Consider the following 22,251-nt stretch of genomic DNA (forward strand, 5'->3'; position numbering starts at 1 on the left):
AACGCCTCTTTAGCGAGGGTCTCAACTTTGCAAACGTGCACTTTTTTCGACGTTTTCTACCAATGGTCGTTAGTAAATGTTTCGGTCACTATAGCGACGATTTCTTGCCTTTCGTTCATGCCGGCTTTCAATTGGGCTCGAGTCCTTGGCTTGTTGGCACATATTTTGGACTGCAAATAACGCCGCAAATATTCCAATGATGTAAATCGGTTGATCAGGGTGATGGCCAGCCAGAGTCGACATTTTTCGATATCATTGGCTTATTGTTTCTCGAGTGTGGCGTTTAGCCCCGTGTAGTCGAAACCAGAAGTCACACCCAAGTCAGCGAGGCTCGAACAAGCATCTGAAGAAGGACGTACAGCTGAACAATTTCAGTTTGATATTTCAAAGCATACCATCTCTCCCAGTCCAGTAAGACATTAGTTAATTAGAGTTCGAGAAAGGACTTCAGTGAAGAAAACTAACTACCAGAAGAGGAACAAGAGTCAGTTTCTACCCTTCGCAACGGTGCGATTCTGACGGTTGTTAGAAGAACAGTGGAACTTATCGAGTACCAAAAAGGAGCCATAAAAGCAACTCTGCCAACCCAGCCACTGTAGCATGTGGCTCATGCATTTTTTGCGCGGTGCATTGCGCAAAATCTTCGTTGGGCTCTTCGCTCAAATACTCTGCAGGCTGCCCGCTGTGTGCGCGTGCAATCTAATTTTAACTTATTGCCTGCCTCAGCCTCGAAGTAACTAAGTGCCTAAGCTGCTGTTGCTGAACCAGTACAGCGTGTTTATTGTGTTTGTTGTTGCTCTTCGTACATGGTTGTATCTCCAATCTCGATCGGAATGCAGTTGTAGCGGCTGATAAATATCGTAAAGCGAATGATCGCCAAAGACTTTAATCATCATTTGTCCAATCCTATTCGATTCGGACTTCAGAATCAATTTCTTGTCAGCCGTTGCAAGTCGGAATATGTGACTGTATCTGCGGCAGCTAGCGAGCTAACATGCAGACGCGCATGTTGCAAGCGACTTTGATTTATGCGTTCTCGGCGCAGGCTGTCCAGGTGTGTTTGAAAAAATATATCACTTGCCACAGACCATGCACACAAATTGGTCTGCAACGTGCGCTGCAACAGTCGCTTGGAGAGCAATGGTACTTGTCGTGGACAGCAGATTTCGCTACGTGTTTGTTTTTTTTCCAAATAATGCCACAGTGTTTAATTATTTATAAGGCACTTCCTCTATTAATTCACTAATCAACGTATTCATACTTCATTCAATCATTAAACCACACTTTTCTTTTTTTATATTTTGTGTTTTTACAGCCTTCATATCGGGCATATCCGGTTTGTGTCTCATTTACAAAACATAAAAAAGCCTACAGTACCGCCATGTCGAAACGTATCACATTTTCGTCAGTCGCACTGTGGTTATGGCAGCTCCATCTGATGCTTCTCCTACTGCTTTGCCCGCAACTCGCGCTTTCATCGGCATCACAACCCCCCTCGCTGGGTGCGCACATCGTGCGCTCCCCCGAATCAGCAGTAGCGCCCAAAGGCGATGAAGTGGTCTTTGAGTGTGAATTAAATTTGGCGCCGGAGCGTTTGGAATGGCGTTTTCGTCACTCGAGCGCTCGCACTACCGACGCCATGAACTACAATTATCTGCATGCTGAGGTGAGTAGAGCAACAATACGCCCGCCGTGCATATAACTTCAGGTAATAGGTATTCTTTTATTGGTAATAGGAAGGTCACAACATCATCAACGACGATCTCACTTCGCGTCTGCGCGTTTTTGTCTCTCCCGAGACTTTGGGCGACTATCAGTGTGTTGCCTGGTTTGGTTCCGCTGCAATCGCTTCGACGCCCGCGCGCCTGACACTCGTTTCCATCAGCATCGACAATTCGAACGGCTATAGTCGCAATGCAATACGTTGGAGCGTTGCGCCAAAGAATTGTGTAATATTACGTTGCGGCACGGTCAGTTCGAACCCACCCGCTGTGTGGAGCTTCTTCCGCAACGGCGAGAAAGTGCCGCAGACCGAAGTGCTGCCTTCTGCAAATGGCGCGCTCATACTGCTGTCGGTGTCCTCGAAGGATTCCGGTAATTATACCTGCTCGGCGATGAATGCCATCACAGGTGTTGAAGTAAGGCTGCCGCCACACATTGATTTGCGTGTCGACTACACCGATCGCACGCCGCCCTACTTTCTCATCCAACCGCCGGCGCAGGTAACCGCGCGTCCAGGCGAAACAGCACTGTTAGAATGCCCAGGTGTGGGCTCACCACCGCCAGAAGCTGTCTGGAGTAGTCCGAATGTAATTAATATCTACAATAATCGCACAAAGGTGCTGCCATACGGCCTCCAGATCTCCGATGTTCTGCCCGAGGATCAGGGTTCCTATGTGTGCCGCCTAGATAATGGTATTGCGCCTGCGCTGGTGCAAATTATAAAATTTATTGTTCTGGAAGTGCCACAAATCCTGCGCGGTCCAGCCACAACGCTCACAAACGAAGGCGAACAGCTCGAGTTGGAATGTTCGGCAGCGGGCAATCCCTTCCCACAGATCTATTGGCTGATCAATGGTGAAGACACTTCGCTGGACAACGAGACGTTCCACGAAGACCGTCGATTGGTTATACGACACGTGCAGAAGCGGCACGCGGGCATTGTACAGTGCTTTGCGAAAAATGAAGTGGGCGAGGTGAGTTTCATAGCGACATATGCACGATGCTCAATTTCTTAATACATATTTTTATTAATATAGGCAAGCGAAGGCAGCTTGCTGCAAGTCAACCCAAAACAGATACAAGGCGAGGGCTCAGCTCCTTTGGGAAACGTGCCAATTCGCACGCCTTACGAGCATACCGGCAGCAAGAACAAAGGCAAACGGAAGCACATGAAAATGCGTGAGTATTCCAAACAATCGTTTTACTACTAAATATATACGTACATATGTAAATTTATAAACATTCAGAGACATTTGACTTCAAACTTTAATTTGTGTGGCAAAGTGGTTTTTCGACCTCGACACCAGATTGGTTGGTTGGTTTAAGATGTGATTCTCCAAGAATCCAACTAGCGATCCCGCACCATTCTGTTGCCATATTCTCGCTACCAACAAATTATATGGATTATTCCTTCACGACTATATCCAATCTGCGCGATTGAGAAACCTTTTAAGGTTGATTACGTCAGCTAGCTCTTCCAGGTTCTCAGAAAGCGGTTTGCCAAGGCTTAACATCCTCGCCCTCCATAGGGCAGGGCATTCACAGAGGAAATGGAAGCCAGTTTCCTTTTCCTCCCGTTGATTACAACTAAATAAAAAAATAAATAATTGGCGCGAACACTTCTGTTAGGTGTTTGGCCGATCTCCTCTCCTATTTGTCGCGTACGCGTTAATGTTGTTCCAAAAATGCAGTGGCAACGGCAAGTGGTGTTTTTATGAGGAGGTTTTTCATGGCAGAAAAACACTCGGAGGCTTGCCATCGCCTACCGAGGGGCGACCGCTATTAGAAAAAACTGTTTCTATCATTTTGCTGTTACATGGACGGAGATTCGAACCTACCCATTCGGCTGCGGTGATCGAGGATATTGCATTCTTGATTGCACCAAGTGCTATGAATACCAATTCTGCTAAAATGTTACTCACAGGGGAACCCCCTCTTGCCACTACGTCTGCCTTTTCGTTTCCTTCAAAGTTTCGATGTACCGGAACCCACATTAAGGTGACGTTATGGTTTTCGCTCAAGGTGGTAAGGTTATTCCTGCTTTGTTCCCCCAGTTTTGAGGTTATTGCAGCCGATTCCAGTGGCTAGATTGCAGCTTTGCTATCCGAAATAATAGCGACGTTGCCCTTAAAAGAGAAGTATGCGATATCTGGAAGGCACTGCAAGTATTAGGAAGACGCACAGATTTTCCAATTCTAAGTCTATGAGAATACATATAATATATACCTGCTCCAAGACCACAATCTATTTTTGAAAGTGTGGCAAAATTAACACCATCGACACCAGACTTTCAATGCACTTTCGCCAATGTTCCATGCTACCGCTCTTAAGTCCATGTTCGACCGCGTACCACAGTTGTGTTATCGCCTATTGGTCGAGAAAAGTTTTAGTCCACTTATATCTACATATTCCCTTCATATTCAACTCAGACTTTTGCTTTCCTTTGTGTAATTTCTTTAGGATATAATACAAGTTTTAATTTTTATTAATTTATTTAATAATTCGAGATAAATGTTTCTGTATATACAACACGATTTTGCTCCGTCCTTACGAAACCTTACATTCAAAATAAGCCTTAGGTGTGTTTAAAATATCTAAATTTGTATGGATCTTTCACACATGAAGACATGGCCCTCGCTCAGTTAATAGCAGCATCGGTCAGAAAAGTATCAGCTTAGCATTTGTAATAGGGTCGCAAACGTTTACAAGTGCTGCAATACTGCCACTTTTATTCCGTGACTCAAACAAGCCATTTGTTACATATCGCGACGCCCTTATGCCAGAAAGATGAACGTACCAAAATAAAAATGTTGAAAATCAAGCTTGAAAGTTCATTACTTTTGTAAAATTAGTTGTCGTTTCCGATATAAAAAGCTATTTGTCGTTTCCTTGTACGCATGGTGTTCTGGGATAAAGGAAAATTCAAAAATTGCATTTTTTTCTTCTCTTCATAAGGGGCGCGATATGTATTTATATACTTGTATATATATGTACATATAAATCTTAAACTTGAATTCCATTGCAAGAATCAAAGAAAAACTTAAAAAACTAGCTTATCAGATACGCAAGTAGGTATATTAAGTGTGTTGAGCATAACTAAATGTTTATTTCATTTCATATATGAAAACATATACCAAAACGTAACAATTCGAAATGGCCCATTGGATTGGCGTAATTATGAAACTAATATTTCTTAAGGTAAAATGTAAAAATGTTATTCTAAAATTCTATTACAAAAATTTAAAAAAAATTACACAACTAACTTATCAAATACGAAAACATGCATATCAATTCTCTCCTGGCATCGCATCAGAGTGCTGCTGCCACCGTTTTATACCTACACCGAGCTCGGACTCTTACGCAATATTTTTTCTTCTTCCTGTAAGATGCGTATTTTCATTTTCATTTCCTCCACCTGCAGGCGATGAAGCTCGCGCAATTGCTTTAACTCCTCTTGCGCCCGGTTTAATTCGATTTTCTTTTTTTCAAGTGTCACTTGCACCTCCTTGAAACGCAGTTCAGCCTCCTTCAGCCGAAAATACTGCAGTTTCTCCTCAAACGTTTCCGCGCTCATTGCTGCATTTCCCGCCGTCGTAGCCGCTGCGTTGCTCACAGTCACAGTGGGCACGACTGTAGCTGGGGTGGGCGCGGTGGAAATTGGCAACGCGTGCAATGTTGTACAAGTGAATGTCGGCGTGGCGGTGGCAAACTGTGCGGTGGCTGGCGATTGCAGCTGCATTTTCACTTGGTGCTGCTGTTGTTGATGCTGTTGGTGCTGTTGCTGTGCTGCAACGGCCAGCTGGTGTTGGGCAAGTTGCTGTTGTTGCAATTGTTGCGCCTGATATTGGGCCAGTGTTATTTGCTGCGGCTTGATCTCGCTAATGATCTGCTGATTGTAGGTGGCCGCAGGCAAGGCAGTTATCGTATGCTGCTGCGTCTGATGCTGGCTGGGTATGGTGATGCGCGTTGGCGAAGGGATGGTGATATGGGCGGCTATGCATAGAAATAGAGAAAGGCAACTAAATGAAAAATATTCACTGAAGTTAGTATACTCGTACTTACTGGCTGAATCTGATGGATGTTTTATCTGTAAAATTATGTCTTCGCGAGGACGGGCAGTTTTGAATTGCAACAAATCGTTGAGCGTCAACTTTTCGGCGCTAATTTGGTCTACTGAAATCGATTGCGTCTGTATAGTTTGCTGCTGCTGTTGCACCTGTTGTAGTACCTGATGCTGCTGCTGTTGTTGTTGTTGATGCTGTTGCTGCAAAGTATCGATGTGAACTGGATCTATCGTCCCATCGCTAGTATCCATCTCAATCTCTTCGAACGCCTCATTGTGGCTGTCGTGTTCATCGGGATCTGCTGCGCTGAGCTGGAAATCGGGCTCATCCTTAATTGGATGATTCGGAACTTCCGGTTGTTCTGTTGTTTCGATGATTGTTTGCGAATTATTTGGGTCCTTCTGCCCATTAGGACGGAAAGGATACTGCTTGCGGAGACTGAAAAGATCGGAGAAATGATGTCAAAAATTATTTCCGCAAAAAATGGGTTTTTTCACTTGATGAATAATTTTTTGCAAACTGTTTGCTAATTTCATTGTTAACAGTTTTTTTCAACCGGAAAACCGACCAAACCGGAAGGTCATTCCACAGTATTTTTATTTTTTAAACATGGCGGCTAAAATGAATTTGTGTTCATAATGTTGCTATTTGTACATGAAAACGCTTCACATAAAAAACTTTGTATATTTCGGTTTTGCTTCTTTTAGTTTTCCTTTCTCTGTCGGTTTTTTTCTTTTAGTAATCGAAATTTTAGGTTTTTTACTTAGTAGACGTTTTAAAAACCGTTATTATTGCAATCTGATATACAGTGAAATTCCCCATTACGGACAGTCCTTGTAACCGGACAGCTCCAATAACCGGACAAATTTTGGGCACACAGGTTTTTCATTCATTTTTTCATACAAATATCATCCTAATAAACGGGCACTCTAATAACCGGACGCGGACAAAGTATTTCAAACCATTTTCATAAAAAAATGTCTCATAAACGAACAAAATTCAAAAATATCACAAGCAAGCTTTGTTGTTCATTATAAAAATGAAATAGGTGATTCCCCTTTTAGCATGTATGCATACATTCAAGTCCTGTGTTTTAAATTAAGAGTAGTTTTCCATTCAGTTTGTTAAGTCAGTTGCATGCGAATGGTTGCGTTCAAAGTTCGTAATAATATGGCGCCAAAAAAAAGGTACTTTCTATTAAAGAAAAAATGGAAATTATTAATGTTTTCGAAAAAGATAAAATCAGTACGTGGAATTACAAAAAGGTAAAGTATAGTCAGCCTAAAAATTTAATGGTAGGTACACGTTTCTTTTGCTTTGAAAGGTTCAATATTGGCAAAACACTAGCTGCTGAAATCAATAAAAATAAAGAAAAAATTCGTTCTAAATGGGAGTCTGGATTTAATGTTCATCAAAAGCGAAGCTTTCTTAACCGTTTGAGTGCGATTCGTCGATATAGCGACGTTAACTAATTACTCCAAATTTGCGGCGCGTTGCTATAGCGACGATTGCATCACTGTGCATTTGGCGTTCGGCTAGGAACGTGTTGAATATTATTTTGCGATATTTATAAAAAATTTATGTCATATAAAAGTATAAATTAGTTGAGACCGTTAAAAACAATTTTTATTTTTCGTTCAATATCGATATTTTGAAAATAAATTGCGCAAATGTGTAGTATGTAGTGTAAAAGGATCTAAAAATCCAAAGCGTTCCCGGCTAATATGCAACATTTGCAAAAAAGGTGTGCATGATACATGTGTGGGGAACCACAAATGTACCAAAATTTGAATAATAATGCCGGAACTTGTTGTAAAAAAAAAAAAAAAGATGATATTAAAAAAATGTAAATAAGTTTTTCTTATAATCATAACTAATAGTTTAGTCTACAAAATAAAAATAAAATTATTGAAATATGTAATTTTTTTTGTTCTCTATGCTTATATTTGTAAAGCCATCATATTTCAGTTTTCTTAGACCAAATTTTGCTTCGCAATTTTCGTATGTATTAAAGAAAATCGCTTAGCACTCAAACGGTTAAAGAAGGCGGCTCTGAAATAGACAAGATGTGTTTTAATTGGTTCGCTAAGGCTGGAAGTCAAAACATTCCGATTTCTGGTCCCATATTGAAAGCAAAGGCAATGGAAATTGCAGGCAAACTGGGTGTAGCTAATTTTAATGCTTCAGATGGATGGTTAAACAAATGGCGAATAAGGAATAATGTTGCTTTCAAATGCGTATCTGGTGAAGCTGCAGATGTAAAACAGGATGGTGTCGAACAATTTAGGACAAAACTGCCATCTCTGTTGACCGGTTACAAGCCTGGGCTTTTTTTTCGTGCCTTACCTGACAAAACCCTCGCTCTAAAATCCAAAAAAATGCGTGGGCGGTACACTATCAAAGGAAAGACTCATAATTTTGTTCTGTGCTAACATGGCTGGAGATAAGGAGCTGGTTTTGGTTATAGGTAAAGCAGTCCGTCCTCGATCTTTTAAACATGTTCCAATCGCAAAACTGCTAGTGGATTGGAAGTCTAATAAAAAAGCATGGATGACTCGAGAAGTAATGAGTGAATGGCTGCAGCAGTTCAATCGAAGAATGAAAGCCCAGAATCGAAAAATTATCTTGTTTTTAGATAACGCGGCTTCTTACCCAAAGGAATTAAACTTAACCAACATACAAATTTTTTTCTTGCCGCCAAATACAACGGCAGTTAGCCAACCCCATGATCAAGGTATAATCCAAAATTTTAAAACTTTATATAGAAGCTTAGTTTTAAAACACTAGTATTGAAATGTAAAGACTTGTACAATGTACTTAATCGTTATATGTACATATATGTATTTATATGTAATACTAAAGTATGCAAATATTCTTTACTTCCAAAAATTTCTTAAATAAACTATGTACAATACAATTTATATGTGTGGTATATATTTTGTGACTTCATCCCTTATAAGCGGACATCTCCCATAGCCGGACAAAAACACTGCGACGGTGAGTGTCCGGTTATAAGGAATTTCACTGTATTTAAAAAAGCGCCCATTGCTACACTCCATATCCGCTCTATTTATCCCCAAATGCTTGCTGCCAACGCGTCGGTATGCGTATCAAGCTAGTGAACGGTATTTCGTCTGCTCAGAAAGCTACTCGCAGTGGCGCTGAGTTCATTCATCGATTTTGCACACAAAATATTCTGTAGAATTTTCTTTTTCTTTTACAAAATAACCAACGGTAATTAGCGTATGATACATTTGAAAAATACGGAAATATTCACGATCTCATAGGGCTTTTACTTGTATGAGATACTTTGCCCACTTGAGGTACAAATTATTGGCGTTGAGATATTCTCGCAGACATTCGTTTGCCGCCATTTTTAATTGCACTCGAAATACGAGTAAGTGCCCAACGACGATGAATGAGGGCATGAGCAAATGTGGCTGCATGTATTGGCGGAGTGAAGCGCAACACTCAGATACCATCGCGATGACTCGTCCAAGCACGTTATTGTTGTTGCTGTTGGGTTTCGTGAACAGCTTTTCGCTCGACTTGCTTGTATTTTGAGGTATTTTTCGCTTTAGTGGCGATTTGAGTCCAACACGCCCACCAGCAGTTCAAAAAATTTCATTTGTTATGAGTTGGAATGTACCTTTCAATGAGCTGCTTAACGACGCATGTTTGAAGCACACACTCACACGCACATATGTACATTGCCACTGCTGAAGGGAGTAAAATGCATTTCTCGGGCGACCGTTGAGTGTCCCGCATTCGCGCGTAACAGGTGCAGAAATTAGAGCAGCAGCGTACGAGTCAGCGATTGCTCCAATCCTCTGGGAAGCCATAGAAACGGCATTATCATAAAGGTCTTACCCCTATACCACCGAGCTGTGACAATTTACCTACTCGTACATTTTACTTACCGGGCATTCAGCCAGAATTTCTGAATCTGCTTCAAGTTTCGCACAGCGCTCACACCTGGATGCGAGTTGAATTCGCGCACTATGTTCTCCCAGGCATCTCGCACCGAATACTTGGAGCGCTGCTTCTTCCTGAATTTGATATCAATGACTTCCTCATGCTCATGGAACAGACTGTAAAGAATCGCCTTTTCTTCCTGCGTGAAGCGCGGTGTTAAAGTCATTTGGCCTGTCTTGTTCCCAACACTGCTGGCGACCGTAGAGTTGGCGGCGTTGTGTTCGTTCGCACCGTTGACGGTGGTAGTAACCACAGTCATGGTGTTCTCAGCGCTTCCTCCGCCGGCAATGCCAGTGGACATTTGACGCGATTTCCTCGCTATGTTGACGGCAAAAATTTACAATTGAAGAAGAAAAACCCAACAGCCGATGCGCTGCTACCTCGGCGATGTCTTTGCTGTAGAGAGCTCCACTCGAAATAGCGTTAGCTCAAAGAAATTCGTGTTTAATGAGATGTATTGGCTTTAGTTTCACTAAAAAACTATTAAAAGCGAAATTTGTTCTCAATTCTACACTTTTCACTAGCTATTTGCTGCTGCGTGCAAATGCACTTAAATGGTAATTAAAGACGTGAGTAATTTTGCAATACTGCGGCGCTTCTTAATATTATTTTCAGCTCACTGGATATTGAATTTACTACGCAACAGTCGATAGAAATTTTTACACTTTTAGAGTAGTTTTTTCTTGACAAATAGCAAATAGAGAAAATTGAACCAGAAAGCGTTGTCGCACACTCTAGATGAACCCACTCACAACGAGCTACAGAAAACGAGTGACGAGTGGCGAATTATGACAGTCGGCCATGTTTTGAGTTTGTTTTCACCAGCTGCAGTGATGCCAGAAAGACACTTTAACATGAAGTATTTTTGGTAATCCTCTGTTATGGATAATGAAGTTAGTAAGTTGAAAACGGTTACATATATTCGTATAGGGTTTTTCAATACGAGCGGATTGAAATGGAAAAATTAAAAAAGAAATTACACTGCACAATCGTCTTATGAAACGCTTTAAACGTATTTGTGTTGTCCTAATGCCTGCTTTTTGTAAGGAATCACATAGACCTTTTTGTCCGGCCGCCGTAGCCGAATGGGTTGGTGCGTGATTACCAGTCGGGATTTACAGAGAGAACGTATGTTCGAGTCTCGGTGAAACCAAAATTAATAAAAAAAAAAACGAAAAAAAAAAAACATTTTTCTGATAGCGGTCGCCCCTCGGCAGGCAATGGCAAACCTCCGAGTGTATTTCTGCCATGAAAAAGCTCCTCATAAAAATATTTGCCGTTCGGAGTCGGCTTGAAACTGTAGGCCCCTCTAATTGTGGAACAACATCAAGACGCACACCACAAATAGGAGGAGGAGCTCGGCCAAACACCCAAAAAGGGTGTACGCGCCAATTATATATATATATATATAATGGACCATAGCGCATTCTAGGAAGATAATTGACACAAATGTTTTGTCTGAGAAAAAATAGCTTTCGCTAATCACAAATTTTGTTGCGTTGAAATTTCCTTGAAATCGGTGCCAATTGCATATGTAATCGACTTCCAAATGAAAAACTCATTATGTATTTCCCTTATTATTGTGATTAAATTGTAATAAAGCCTGCTCTCTGAAAAATATTTGCAACATTAGCGGCAAAAACTGAATGAGTATTTAAATTTGACATTTTTCCCCATTAGGCGGTTAGTACAAACCTCCAGCCTAAATTCGAAATTTAATTTTATTGCAACAAAAATGGCAGCACTCGATGCGATCATGGCGCGCTCTACCGGGTAAATTTTGTAGTGGCATTTACCTGTCTATACAAGAAACAAGTTACGCCACCATAGCTGCCAAACTGTGACTTCACAGTGTTGAAAGTCGTGTAAGTTTTCAAACTGTAAGTAGTTGAGTGAAAAACTCGAATAGCCGAATAATTTTAGAGCACTGAAATTTTGTGTTTAAAATTGGTTCTCCTATCACTCCTATGACGGATGACTGCGAAAATGAAAAAAACTACAAATATCAAAAGTAAACAAAAATTATATTGGAAAAAGTTTAAATGGTTCTATTTTTATCAAATAGTAAAATTTTTAATCCTTTAATTTTTACAACAACTTGATTACGTTTCTTGCCACAAATTTTTGCATCGAGCTTTTGGCCTTCGCTGCTTGCTCAGTACACCGGAGCGTCGTCATCGTCCTCCATACCTTCTAATAGATCCTTTTCCTCTGCATCTGGGTAGAATTTTTTCAGTACCTTTGATATTTCTTCCATTAACGGCTCATAATTTGGTGGGAATTTGTCGCGTCTGGGCGGCCCTTTATCAATGCCCGACCAAATTTGGTGGACTGAGGTGCGAGCATTCTGCGAAAATCCAATCTCGAAAGCACCATCTCTTGGCGCCAATTTGCCATTGTTGTTGCGTACAAGCTGTATAATGCGATTGGGTACCTGCTCGGCTACATATGCGGCGAACTCCTCGGCTTTGGTCAGGAAAATCGGGCACTCGAGCGTGTGTTCTATGTAGATCATGGCGCGATTTTTGTCGAAGTTTGGGTCGGCTGCCCAGTCGGCTTCGCGTGGTTTCTTCGTCTTCTTGCTTTTGAGCGGCATTGATTGGTAGAGCGAAGTATCGAAACAGTTAATTTAATAATGTTTTTCCGAAAACATTTTGTAAAATTTTTTTTTTTATTTTCAAAGGTGATGTGAAATTCTTTATATTGAAAAACTCACTATAACTTTTTTTATTATTATATTATATACGATTATTAATACGTTCACTTTCATTGCAGCCAACATGATTCCGCCTTCGCGTCCGAATGTGACCCGCTTGGCTGACGACTCGGTCATGCTGCGCTGGTATGTGCCTAAGAACGAGGGTCTGCCCATACAGTTCTTCAAAGTGCAGTACCGCATGCTCGGGGACTCGAGCCGCAAGATACCCCGCGAAAACTGGCAGACCACCAACGAAGACATCCCCTACGGTAAGCGCGATCGCAACTTTGAAGGCGTGAAGAACTTTACGTCATCGGTGACAGGTTTGAAACCGGATCGTTTCTATCGGTTTCGCATCATTGCGGTCTACTCGAACAATGACAACAAAGAGGGTAACACCTCAGCGAAATTCTTTTTGCAAAGTGGTGAGGCTTTGGGCCCCACAAAGGCTACACTACCCGCACCAGAGCTGGCGCGAGTGGAGCCGCTCTCTGAAACTGCGGTAATACTATACTGGACGCTGCCGGCAAATCCCGTTAATGTGCCGGATGGCTTCTACGCCTACTATCGACTCGCCTCTTCGGCGGGCGAATACCTGAAAGCGACAGTGGATGGCCAACATTCACGTAAATTCAAGATCGACATGCTGGAACCGAGCACCGCATACGAGTTTAAGCTACAGTCCTTCAATGCGTTAGCTGCGTCCGAGTTTAGCGCCATACTGCAGGGCAAAACGAAGAGTGAGTATAATGCATTCTAGTGTTGCGCTTGTACAGAAGTATAATGCCACCTTTTTGCTCCATAGAACCAGTCCAAACAGACGTCGCCGTGACACCAGCGGCTATTCCACCACCGAAAGCCAAGGAATCGAACATAGCCACGTATCCAATAGTGGCGGGCGTTGCCGGGTTCGGCATTCTACTCATAGTGGCCATCATAGCGGCATTTTTATGCATTAAACGCCGAAAGCCCGTGCAGTCAGAAGGTGAGTAAAGCAACGTAGTAACGACCTGGTCAAAAGCATTTGAGCTGGTGCGTCTCTTTCAGATGAAAACAAACCGCAACTTGATCACATACAGGCCGATTTCGTGACGCCCTCAGTGTTGGGCGTGGCGACGCATCACAAATCGGGGCACCGCCTAAATGGCGTCATTCCGCGCATGAACATCACACCCAATCCGCTGGCTCAAGAAGCCGACAAGGTATGTAGGGGCTTGCCAATCGGTTGTATATAAAAACTTTACGCCGTCACTTGGTGTAATTTGTTTAAAAAGTCGCACTTTTATTTACGACTCTTGTATTTTTTCGATATTATACTGCTTAACTAAGTATTCGAGTTTTCGATTGTAAAAAACGAAAATCATTTCAATTTCGAGCTCGATGCTTAAATTTCACGAAATCTTTGGACAAAATTATTGCTTGTACTTTATAGTCATTTCTAGTGGGGTTGTATGTATGTCTTTCAACAGCTGTTGGTGCCTCGACTATGTAACTACTTAAATAGAGTATAACTCGACTATTTCAGCCTTTCCAGCAACTCTTCTGCAAACCAAAAAAAAAAAAACAAAATCACGAAAAAAGTTATTTGGCATTTAAGATCTTTTGTATTATTTTGTGTATTTTACTTATTTTGTGTATATGTATTATATATTTATGTATAGAAAAAGCTACTTTGGTTGTATGTATGTATGTATATATGTATAAAACCGCACAAGGCCTGAGGTATATTTAGACGAAGCTGATATAGGATGACCAGTTAAGAATGACAGACGGAGAAGCTGCGCTGATGAGTGGCATAGAATATCAACAACAAGTGGCCGTCTCTGCTCCGCTGGCAGAGCTCTAATATGACTCTAATCTGCGTGGCCGCCCTGACTACCATTCGGTAGTGCCTGGGCTCCAAAGTCCGGGCATGGAACACCAGATAATAGAAAAAGATTTTTTTTGTAGCGGTCGCCTTTCGGTAGACAATGGCAAACCTCTAAGTGTATTTCTACCCTAAAGAAGTTTCTCATAAAAAACATCTGCCGTTCGGAGGTGGCATAAAACTGTAGGTCCCGCCATTTGTGGAAAAACATCCAGACACCCATCGCAAATAGGAGCAAGAGCTCGGCCAAACACACAACGAAGGGTGTAATCACTCACCATCAACTTTCATTGCTGTCTGTTCAACCTTCACTTTTTGCCGAAATTTTTCAAATATACGTACATGTAAACTCCAAATGAGGTAATATACTTAGCTTCCATGAAAAAAGGTCTTCTCAGGATATTAAAGAACGAGCCAATTCCCAAAAATATCCTGCTTCACCTTGGTCGGACCGCTTGACACGTGAAAAAGATACTGAAAAGTCTCTCCTCCGAGTTATCGCAGTTATTAAATGAGCCATTCGATCAAAGCCGACTGCTTTTTATCCGCCACCAATTAAAGACGGGGAGCGAAGTGTGTCACGAGTAGTCCGCCCCATTTTCGCCCAACTGCGATCTGGATAGCTATTCCGAATCAATCCTGATGTGGTAAATGCTAGCACGGCTTATATGGAGGTCATCAAGCCTTCCATCACTTCTTCTCAACCCAATAACGCCTTGAATTCATTCATCCTAAAAGGATAAACTATTCAGGCTGTACAGAAGTCTCTAAATTCTATGCCTTTTGCCGAAGCGGGTTGTTGTCGTACTGCCCGTGTTGCAAGTTTTTAGCTATGCTGAATATTTATTTAGGCACTTCTGGATATGAAAATTTAGCGAGGTGTGTTTCAGAAACCCGCTTTCCGTTATTCATTTCTTTATTTTTAAAATAATAAGTAGTTTATTTAAGCTTTAGAAGCTGCGCTGATAACTTTTCTCGCTACTAACCGACTTTTCCATGCCTCACCTGAGAGCCCAATTCTCTTCAGGGGCCTTTCATGCAAAATATTATAGTTTTACCGCCTTTTCCCTCTTGCCATTTATATGTAAAATATTCTTACTCACACACATACACACATACACACATTTATACTAGATCCTTTTCCATTTCACTCCAACCATTCTATGCCCTTCTTTTCCCTTTTTTTTTTCTTCGCCTTGCTTCACACTTTCCCTTGGCCGAACTATATAAAATCAACACACGCATACATATATATATATTTAAGTATTACTGGTGCGACTCTAAGGCATTTGCTGCTATTAGCTTAGAAATATCAGCGTGAACTGTTCTAGAATCGCAACGTGATGGAGCTACGCTTCCTGCCCAACAGCAACAACAGCAGCAATTCCGGCAGCTCCAACAGTTCGGCCAGTGCCAGCAATTTGGCCACAGCTCACCCGCATACAAGCAGCAGTCATAGTCTACATCAGCAGCAGTCCGCTATCGCCTCTGCCGCTGCCACCTTGCATGCCGATGACGCTGAGCCGCACACACCACCACCACGTTCTTCCTCTTCCTGTGAGACGTTGGAAGCGAGTGAGGGAATTTTCAATGCAACTGATCCGAATTCACCACTCTCCAAGCCTTTGCCGCCGTTGCCCAACCACAAACTGTACGCGCAACAACAGCACCACCACCATCAGCATCCGCCTCAGCAGTCGCATACAACCCCACCGAAAATGACCAATAACAATGCACAAGTAAGCGCCGCTCTAACAACAACAGCAGCAACAGCGCCAAGCGCAGTAACGACAAATACAAATTACGCTACTGCGCATTACAACAACAACACGAACGCAATGCATTTGCATACGAAATCGAATTCGTCTCATTCATCCGCCTCATCATTTCATTCTTTACATAATTCACAGGCACACCTCGGATCACATCAAGGTCTACACCACGCGCAGCCATACCATCCACCGCCACCCGGCACACCAACACTAATGCACAAGCGCGTCGATTATATGCCACATCATCATCATGTCGGCGCTGTGGGCCAACATCCACCACCGGTGCCGCCACATCAGAATAACAATCACAGCGGCCACCACAACGCACATCATCTCTACCAGCAACAACAGCAGCACGCACATTCGCAATCGCCACAGACGCCATCACTTGAGCAACAGCGTCGGACGCTGGAGCGCAGCGCGCGCAATCTGCACTACACAGCGACCGCGATGCCGGCGAATGTGACGCAGCCGCACGATGGCGCCATGAACATCGACGGTTTGCCGACGCGCATACCATCGCTGCGCCGTACGCGACGCGCCTCCGGCAGTGCTAACAACAATAATGGCGGTGTGGGCATACCAATCGTGCCGGGCAGCCCGCGAGTGCAGCGTTCACCGATGCCGGCGCGCGCCATGATGAAACGCGGCCGGTTGGGCAGCCACAACGACAACATGTCCTCTGGCAGCTTGAACAGTATTGAGGTGTGAACGGTAAGCGTGGAATAGCCGATGGGCTAACGGAGGGGAGGGAGGGGAGAAGGAGAGGGATGTGAATGATGTGTTAAGGGGTAGAGGGTGGCAAGAGTTTAGGATAAGTAGTATTAAGAGCTGAGGTAGCCTAAAAGTAGGCAACATAGAGGCGAGACATAGTTTTAGGAAGTACAAAAATGCTTCAGTAGGTGTTTTTAGAAGTTTCTCGAATAAGAGAACTTAGGTTAAGGAAACTCAATTGATGAACTGACTGTGAAAAGTTTTTGAAAGAAAATCCTGGACATGCGGAAGGACAGACAAAGGAAAGCAAGCGGTTTTCATAGATAAGAATTTGTGGCAACAAATTTTTGTGGTAAAATCATCAGTGTTCGCGGCATGGCTCAAAAAGCTGTTCATATTCGCTGAGCTCTACAAAATCCTGAAGAGGACTGTAAAAAATTGGTATTTAAAACTTTTGGAATTATTAGCGAAAAATGGAAATTTGCTGAAAACAGGATTTCGAAAAGACGAAAAATTTAGTATTGAAATTGCGTTTGAGCGGAATTGTAAATATATAAAATTAAGCATTTTTAGTATTTTACTAAACTATAGAAAAAATGTAATATTAGTCAATAGCTTTAGAAAGTAAATAATGTTTCGAATATGTAACTCGAATGTTAAAAACTAAAAAAACGGAGATTTAATGAATATTATTGCATACTTTCAGGCAGGGTGCTGTTTTTAGTGCCTTGTTTTGTAAAATGTGAACGGCAACGCTGTTTCCAAATCCATAAAGACTTAACTGAATTAAATTACGTAATGACAATCTTAGTTGTAGTTCTCAACCCAAAATGACAATCAATTTACCAGCTAGCAAAGTATGTGCATATGTAGGTATGCGAGTAATTCAACCACTTAGTTTATCGTTAAAACCGTCCTAGAGCAGGAATAATCAAAACACAAAAAAAAAAATTTAATTGTTGGTACATACTAAAGACTAGTGGGCGATAAACGCTTTCGAAATACTGAGCCAATCTAAAAATTTAGCAAGAGTAAAATTGTTTTTTTAACTCCTAGTTACAGTACAAGTGCCTAGTTTTTGCATTTTTTAATGCTAAATATTTTATATATTTTTCTAATTAATTAAAATATAACTTTTGTGCTTCCTACAGTTTTTGACTGCACTGTTTACTATTATGTTTTAGAGCTTAAGTTTTTGAAATGTATTTAATTTATTAAAAAATAATCTTAATTTGATTAATATTTTGTTTAATATTTTCGAATCGAGCTGAAAAGATTTAAATTTGTTTCTTCCTGTGGCGAGTAATACTCCGCCAGTCAAAATAAGTTTTAAAATATTTTTGTGTTTTTAAAAGAAATTTACTTTTATGTATACATTTCTTAATAACAAATTAATATTCTGTAATATTTACTTTCCGCAAAATGTACGTTATATTTTTATTATTTATAATAATGCATAGCTAATAAAAAAATAAACTCGATAAACTTCAATAAATACAATAGTTAAATAAAGAAAAAACAAACTGACTTCTAATAAATGAAAAAAAGAATCTGTAGTTTCACTTGGTCTCTAATATGTAAAATTAAAAAAAAAGGTAAATTATATAAAATAGTATTGCATCATAATTTGATTCTAATATTACAGCAGCGAAGTGAAGCCGTAGAAAATTTAACGCCTAAAAGCATTCTATGGAATTGGCCACTGAAATGATCTTACGTCGGCAAGCCACTTTACACATTTTGCAAGAAACACTTCCATTGGAACTCTCCGCCTATTTTTGTTCCTCTGGCAGAAAGTTGGAGAAAAGTTGGCGCAAAATATGAAAAATTGATAAAAATGTTTGAATGTAATTCAAAATTAAATTATTTGTTTGATAGATATTTTGTATGGATATAGAGGAGCTAAATGGAATCGCAATGGAATTGATCAAATTAGATTTACATAAACGTGAAAAATGACGAAACATTTATTGAATTCATGAAAGATACATATGCTCAATTTCGATTGTGCATCAGACGTTAATAAGTCAACAACACTAAGAGGCATCATAATCGATTTGACTTTTTCAAGACACTACACTCGAAACGCTCCCTTTCATTTCCTACTTTTCCTATCATCGTCCTATTCTCAACAGAGAAATGGTTCATTACCATACACACAGGAAGAAGGCATATGCAAATACAAATATGTGAATTTATATACATATGCGCAGTCACCGATTAACCTTCGTACCGAGCAGTTGTGCCCACAATCGTTCTCTCGTTGACTTTCAATTTTCGTAGTGACATTTCGACGTGTTCTATTTTTTCTTTTTTTACTTCGCATAAGTAAGTTTACTTTTCTCTTTTATTTATTTTTTTTCAAATTTGAAGTTTACAGAATACAAAAGTGTAGTGAGTATTTCAAATGGGGAAAACTTCTCCGATCCCTTCGTGGAATCGGTATTGTATACTGTCCGACGGTATACCTAAGCCACCCAAAGCAAAACGCAAAAAACCCATTATCTCTGAAGACTCTTTCCCGGTATTACCGGAACCAGTGAAAACAATCAACGCAAATGATCCGAAATTTGTTTTAATTAAATCAACTGATACCTCCAACCCTATTGCTAAATACAGCGTGTTTGCTAAAAAGAAGGCCCTGGATAGTATTAGTACAGAATATAGCTCAGTGAGCATACTTCGCGATGGGAGCCTACTCGTACTAACTAAATCAAATAAAGTGGCTGAAAAATGTCTAAAGTGCAAAAATTTCGGTGGTTTTTTAGGTCCAGTTTCAATAGACTTACACACATCATTAAATACATGCAAAGGTATCTTTGATATAAATCTTGCAAACACAGAAGAACAAGAGATTCTTGAAGGTCTTAAATATCAGGGTGTTGTTGCTGTATATAAATTTACAAAAATTTGTAACGGAGAAAAAATTCCAACATGCCGAATCGTTCTGACATTTAACCTTTACAGGGTCCCACATGACATTGATATCGTTTGGTACTCAGTGAGAGTAAAAGAATATTTCCCAACACCAATGCGATGCAGAAATCGCCAACTGCTCGGCCACACTATCAAAGGATGCAACAACAACCCCACTTGTGAGAATTGCAATATGCCCCCACACAACACCGAATTATGTCAACGTACCATGTGTGCAAATTGTTTTGGCTCTCATTCAGCTTCTGACAAACACTGCCCTTTATATTTGCAACAAAAAGAAATACTGAAAATAAAAACACAGAACAAGTGTAATTATAAAGAACTAAACGTCTGTACTGAATCCATAATCCCACACCCGTTAACTCAAACCAATCTTATGCATCGGTTGCTAGCTCCACACAACCGCAAACAAGTATACTCAACTCAAATTCCATAGCTCTTCCTAACTGTTCAAACATCTCTCACGACCCATCGATTCCATCACCAACCAATCATAACCCTTACTCTAACGGATCCAATAAATCATTCGATTTGATAAAAAATACCAATAACAACTACAACCCAACAGATCTGCAAGCACTCTTCTCTTCCTTCATTACTTCACACAACTCTCTTCCTCTTACTACTCACGACTCTAATGCGAACTCAAACCTCTCATCTCTTTCCACTCAACAAAATATAGTTACTACGCATGATGGAAAGAATAATGAGATGGCGCCTATCGTGGTCCCGTTACTTTGCGCTCAGCGAATTTGACAACTAGTTACGTGATTTTAGCTCCAGTATGGCCAGATTACCATTTTCGTAACTTGATTTAGCATTTTTTTTGTTATTTTTATTATTTTTTGTCTCGGAGTTTTAGTTCTTTCTTCATGACATTTTTCTAGCTCTTCTAATTAAAATGTAATATTTATAGTTTTGTAAAATATACATTTTTTAATAATTATTTAAATAATTCACTCAGTTTTATTTAGCTTTACGTTTTTTAACATCTGGTGGCATTGCCCGCGATTGCAGGTGTTGTTGGTGTTCTTCTGCTTTCTTTGGATATAAAAACGCACTAAAATGCCCAGAAAATAAAACACCAACTTTTTATTGAATTACTTTAAGTACTTTGTATGCGTGACAAATTGTCTTTAAAATGTGCGTTTTCTTAAATAAATGTGTTATGCTTATGTATAATTTAATTTATGATTTTTTTTTTTAAGCGAGACTCTTTTGTTAAGGGAACGACTTTTTTGCTATATTTGAAGTTATGTAACTAGATAAGGTACTCTTTTTGTATAAATGTCAGTATAGTTTCTTTAGTATTTTCTGGTATTTTGTTGTTTATTTTTATAATGAATATAACTCTTAATGTCCTATGTCTCACTAAGGATTGATGACCGGAAGAAACGATTTAATTCGCATTCAATAAATTCAAAGGCTTTTTAAAATGTGTAAAAAGGTTTTCAATCTTAAGAAGAGTTGAGAGAGGGGCATTTAATATTTTTGCATAACCTTAAATGGAGCCAAAAATTAAATTTGCACTTTCAAATTATCAAATTTTATAAGAGTAAAAATATTTTCATTAGCACTAAAATCTTCTCTGAGTGGCCTTTTTTAAACTTCTTTTGTATAATAATACAGTTTTTTTTAACCTAAAGTTTCGGTAGCTTTAAATTAAAAAAAAGAAACAAACACGAAACTTCAAAATTTTTGCATTTTCGGTATAAAAAAGCACTAAATTTATTGCGAAGAGCAAATGGTTGGCAATACTGCACAACTCAGCAAACGTGACGTCACGTACGCTCTGATGGGCGCAATCTTCTTTCTATCATTCTTGGTTACTACACACACGGTAATTCCCCAATCTCTTTCGATACGAACCTCTATCAATTCAACACCCAACTTCTCTTTACTCAATAACGAACATAACATCCCTACTACAAGCTCTTCAAAAAACGCCACATCTCTTTCATCCAACCTAAATCCAACAGAAAAACAATCTCTTACAACCATCTCTTATGAGCACTTGGGATGTGTAGATTCAAATCTAAGCAACACAGTGACTACAGAAACTTATACAGACATCCTCAACAGCGTCCACGAAGAACCCGTACTATAGGTTATTTTACTCTGAAATAACCTGAATAGTACAATAGGTAACCATTATAAATTTCGTTAATGATTCTTAATATTCTTCAATGGAATATGAATATAAAGACCGTAGCCCCCACTTAATTTGTATCCAAGAAACACACTTGAGACATAACTCTACACCATACCCTCCTAAACAATACTCAACTTATTTTCACAACTTCTCCCACTTCAATCATGCTAAGCAAGGTTGTGGACTATTACTCCATTAAAGCATCCCACACAAATTCAAATCCATTAATTCTAATCTGTCAATAGTGGCAGTTGAAATTAATCTAAAAACTCCCATTACTATTTTTTCTCTATATATCCCTCCAACCCAAATCTTTTCAGATTCAGATTTAATCAGTTATTATCAAATGT

General features: G+C 40.2%; 3 protein-coding genes across 5 annotated transcripts in view; 1 reads left to right on the forward strand and 2 right to left on the reverse strand.

The window, feature by feature from the left end:
* The window catches only part of LOC128859311 (interference hedgehog), a 106,496-nt gene extending 88,158 nt beyond the window's left edge, over positions 1-18,338 (forward strand). For all 3 annotated transcript variants that reach the window (XM_054096212.1, XM_054096213.1, XM_054096211.1), the window contains 7 exons: positions 1,316-1,666; positions 1,737-2,696; positions 2,760-2,901; positions 12,537-13,199; positions 13,265-13,444; positions 13,507-13,661; positions 16,237-18,338. In XM_054096212.1, the coding sequence (XP_053952187.1) occupies positions 1,382-1,666; positions 1,737-2,696; positions 2,760-2,901; positions 12,537-13,199; positions 13,265-13,444; positions 13,507-13,661; positions 16,237-16,809 (2,958 nt within the window). In that variant the 5' untranslated portion in view covers positions 1,316-1,381 and the 3' untranslated portion in view covers positions 16,810-18,338. The remainder of the gene's footprint in view (positions 1-1,315; positions 1,667-1,736; positions 2,697-2,759; positions 2,902-12,536; positions 13,200-13,264; positions 13,445-13,506; positions 13,662-16,236) is intronic.
* Positions 4,198-10,541, reverse strand: LOC128859313 (regulatory protein zeste). The gene is made up of 3 exons (XM_054096214.1): positions 9,707-10,541; positions 5,785-6,224; positions 4,198-5,715 (listed from the first exon to the last, which is right to left on the reverse strand). The coding sequence occupies exons 1-3, from the start codon at positions 10,060-10,062 to the stop codon at positions 5,060-5,062; spliced, it is 1,452 nt and encodes a 483-aa protein (XP_053952189.1). The 5' UTR covers positions 10,063-10,541; the 3' UTR covers positions 4,198-5,059.
* On the reverse strand, positions 11,767-12,357 carry LOC128859314 (selenoprotein BthD). Its single transcript, XM_054096216.1, has one exon. It carries the CDS (start codon positions 12,355-12,357, stop codon positions 11,917-11,919), a length of 441 nt encoding a protein of 146 aa, XP_053952191.1. The 3' UTR covers positions 11,767-11,916.
* Positions 18,339-22,251: the final 3,913 nt, after the last annotated feature.

The sequence above is a fragment of the Anastrepha ludens genome, chromosome 3 (assembly GCF_028408465.1).
Source record: "Anastrepha ludens isolate Willacy chromosome 3, idAnaLude1.1, whole genome shotgun sequence".
In the NCBI taxonomy this organism is placed as follows: domain Eukaryota; kingdom Metazoa; phylum Arthropoda; class Insecta; order Diptera; family Tephritidae; genus Anastrepha; species Anastrepha ludens.